The sequence below is a fragment of the Tupaia chinensis genome, unplaced genomic scaffold (genome assembly GCF_000334495.1).
Source record: "Tupaia chinensis unplaced genomic scaffold, TupChi_1.0 Scaffold000201_1, whole genome shotgun sequence".
NCBI classification, from domain to species: Eukaryota; Metazoa; Chordata; class Mammalia; order Scandentia; family Tupaiidae; genus Tupaia; species Tupaia belangeri.
The window spans coordinates 3246138-3249428 of NW_006159676.1; the positions used below are offsets into that span (position 1 = coordinate 3246138).

A 3291-nucleotide genomic window follows, 5' to 3' on the forward strand; every position below is an offset into this window, starting at 1 on the left:
CCCCCCTTGGGGGGTGATTTCTCGCTTTCTGTCTCTCTGTCTCTCTCTGTCTTTCTGTCAAGCGCACGCGGCCTATAGCAAAAACCTCTCTGAAAAAAATTTGTAATAGGGCATGTGCAGTCACTAAAGAGAGACAGAAAAGGAAAGTGAGAAATCAGCCCCCAGGGAGATGGCCACACCACAGTCCCTTCTCCATTGTCCTCTTGGGATTTGGGGCACGTACACTCACGCTCCTTGTGTGCTTTTTCAAGCCACCGGGTCTGGGACTCGAACGGTTGAGTCGACCGTGTGGGATCCAGCCACCTTAACCACCATGCCACCAGCTGACTGTGTAGTTCTGGTTTTGTCTTAAGCCAACCGTGTATCCCTGCAGGAGGAAGAGTCATCGAGTCCCGATATTTGAAATACGAAAAGAAAACAAACAAAACAGTAACGCAAAAGGTACGTCTGAAACTGGGGGTGGGAGGTTAGTCAGGGGAGCCCATCCCAGCCTGGTCCCCCAGAAACGATTTCAGGTCTTAGCCTCTGAGATCAGCAGCCTTTCATGCTAAGTCCAGTCTGTCACGAGGTGCTGATTGCTTTGGAATCTCTTGGGCAAAGCAGGGAGATCTCCATTGACCATAAGATTGCTCTTACCTGGACCAGCTGTTAACATAATGGCTATGTCTCTGGACTCCCATGTCGTCGATCACAGTTCGAGTCCCGGACCCGGTGACTTAAACTCACGCCGGGCGCGTGTGCGTGTGTGCCCAAGATTCCAAGAGGAGAATGGAGGAGAAGGGATTGCGGCGTGGCCATGCCCCCTGGGGGGTGATTTCTCGCTTTCTGTCTCTCTGTCTCTCTCTGTCTTTCTGGTGAGCGCACGTGCCCTATAGCAAAAACCTCTCCAAAAAAGAAAGAAAAAATTGCTCTTACCAGGCCAGCAGGTGGCATGGTGATTAGGGTGCTGGATCCCACATGGTCAGCTTTGAAGTTCCAGTCCTGGAAGCCAATGGCTGTAGAAGCACACCAGGTGCCTGTGTGTGCATGTCCGAAATCCAGAAAGGAGAAGGGACTACGGTGTGCCCACCCCTGGGCACTTTCCCTCCCTGTCTTTCTCTTGCTCTGTCTCTGCTGAGCACATGCGCCCTACAGCAAATTGTTCAAAAAGCATAAAGTATGTGTAAAAGATTTTTATTCCCCAGAGAAATTTTTGCTGTAGGGTGTGTGTGCTTGCCAGAGAGACAGAAAGTGAGAAATAACCACCCGGGCGGGGGGGGATGGCTTCACCACAATCCCTTCTTCTCCATTCTTCTCTCGGGATCTTGGAGGCACACGCACACGGCCACCCAGCATGAGTTTCAAGCTGCTGATTGGTCTGGGACTCGAACCCTTGTCAGCCATGTGGGAGTCCAGTGACCTAACCCATGACACCATCTGCTGATGCCAAGAAGGTTTGTTTTTTGTTTGTTTGTTTGTTTGTTTTTGGGTTTTTTTAAGAATTATTTATTTTAGGGGCCAGCAGTTAGCCTAGTGGCTATGTTGCTGGACTCCCATGTAGTGGACTGCGGTTCGAGTCCCGGACCCGGTGGCTAAAACTCACGCCAGGCGCGTGTGCGTGCGTGCCCAAGATCCCGAGAGGAGAATGGAGGAGAAAGGATTGCGGCGCGGCCATCCCCCCTGGGGGGTGATTTCTCCCTTTCTGTTTCTCTGTCTCTGTCTGTCTGGGGAGCGCACGTGCCCTATAGCAAAAACCTCTCCAAAAAAAAAAAAAAGAATTATTTCTTTTATGTATTATTGTGATTATTATTTTAATTTGGCCAGAGAAAGATGGGAGGTGGGCCGGGGAGGAGGGAGAAAGCAAGCCACCAGGTCCGGGACTCGAACTGCAGTCAGCCATATGGGAGTCCAGTACCTTAACCACCACGCCATCTGCTGGTGGAACACATTTATGTGACTAGAGACCCCAGGAAGCTGGTGGGTAAACACAGTCTGAACCCAACATCCTGAGAACTGATGTCAGAATCCCCGTCCGAGGGCAGAGGCCGAGAGGAGGTTTCCCGGGCGCAGCCAGCTAGACCGGAAGCACATGGGGGACGGTTCTTCCCTCCTCTGCCTTTCTGCTCGGTTCAGGCCCTCAGGGTCTGGCTGGTCCCTATCACGCCGTGGAGGCCAGAGTGTTGAGTCCCGATTTCCAATGATGACCTCATCCGTAAAACTCCCTCCTAGACACGCCTGAAATCATTTCCAACCTGGGCACCCTGAGGCCAGTCACGATGACTCAGAATTGCCCATCCCACTTTGCTACACGTAGTCATTACATAGTGTCATCGCGGTTTCCACGTTTGGGGTTTTTGGCTTTATTTGTTTTCTTTTTCTTTTTCTTTTTCTTTTTGGAGAGGTTTTTGCTATAGGGTGCACACACTCGCCAGAGAGCAGAGAGAAACAGAGAGACAGAAAGAGAGAAATTACCCCCCAAGGGGCATGGCCATGCCGCAATCCCTTCTCCTCCATTCTCCTCTCGGGATCTTGGGCACGCACGCACACGTGCCCGGCGTGAGTTTAAGCCACTGGGTCCGGGACTCGAACCGCGGTCAACTACATGGGAGTCCAGCGACATAGTCATTATACCAACTGCTGGTCCCCCAGTGTGATTTTTCAAGCTGCAGGGTCCGGGACTTGAACCACGTCCTCAACCCTGTGGGATCCAGCCACCATTTCAAAACTTCTTCAGTCTCCCCCTTTCTTTGAAGTATGAGCAGATTAGAAACATGGGACCAGCAGATGGCATAACGCTTCCGTCGCTGCACTCCCACGTAATCGACCATGGTTCGAGTCCTGAACCTGGCGGCTTAAAACTCATGCCAGGTGCCTGTGTGTGCATGTCCAGAATCCCGAGAGGAGACGAGAGAAGGGATTACAGCATGGCCATCCCCCCCCCGGGGGGTGATTTCTCCTTTTCTGTCTCTCTCTCTCTCTGTCTCGGTCTCTGTCTCTGGCAAGTGCACACGCCCTATAACAAAAATCTCTCTCAAAAAGAAAACAGCCCAGACTAGGTCAGGGTCCTGCTCATGACAGGCGGTGTCCTCTCTCCTAAATGTGACCTGGTCCCCTCACAGACGCCGGCAGCCGATGTGTCAAAAAGCAGCGGGAAGACTCTCGAAGGCCGCCGGGACCCCAGCCTGCTGCAGAAAAGCAAAGGTACGAATGAGTCTTGTTTTTTCTTTCTTTTTTTTTTTTTTGAGAGGTTTTTGCTCTATAGGGCGTGTGCGCTCGCCGGACAGACAGAGACATAGAGACAGAAAGCGAGAA

At 51.8% G+C, this 3291-nt stretch overlaps 1 protein-coding gene across 1 annotated transcript in view; it reads left to right on the forward strand.

The window, feature by feature from the left end:
• HAUS8 (HAUS augmin like complex subunit 8) overlaps positions 1-3291 on the forward strand; it is a 16850-nt gene that overhangs the window by 6914 nt on the left and 6645 nt on the right. The window contains exons 3-4 of the mRNA XM_014587302.2: positions 374-441; positions 3099-3180. Of these exons, the coding sequence (XP_014442788.1) occupies positions 374-441; positions 3099-3180 (150 nt within the window). The remainder of the gene's footprint in view (positions 1-373; positions 442-3098; positions 3181-3291) is intronic.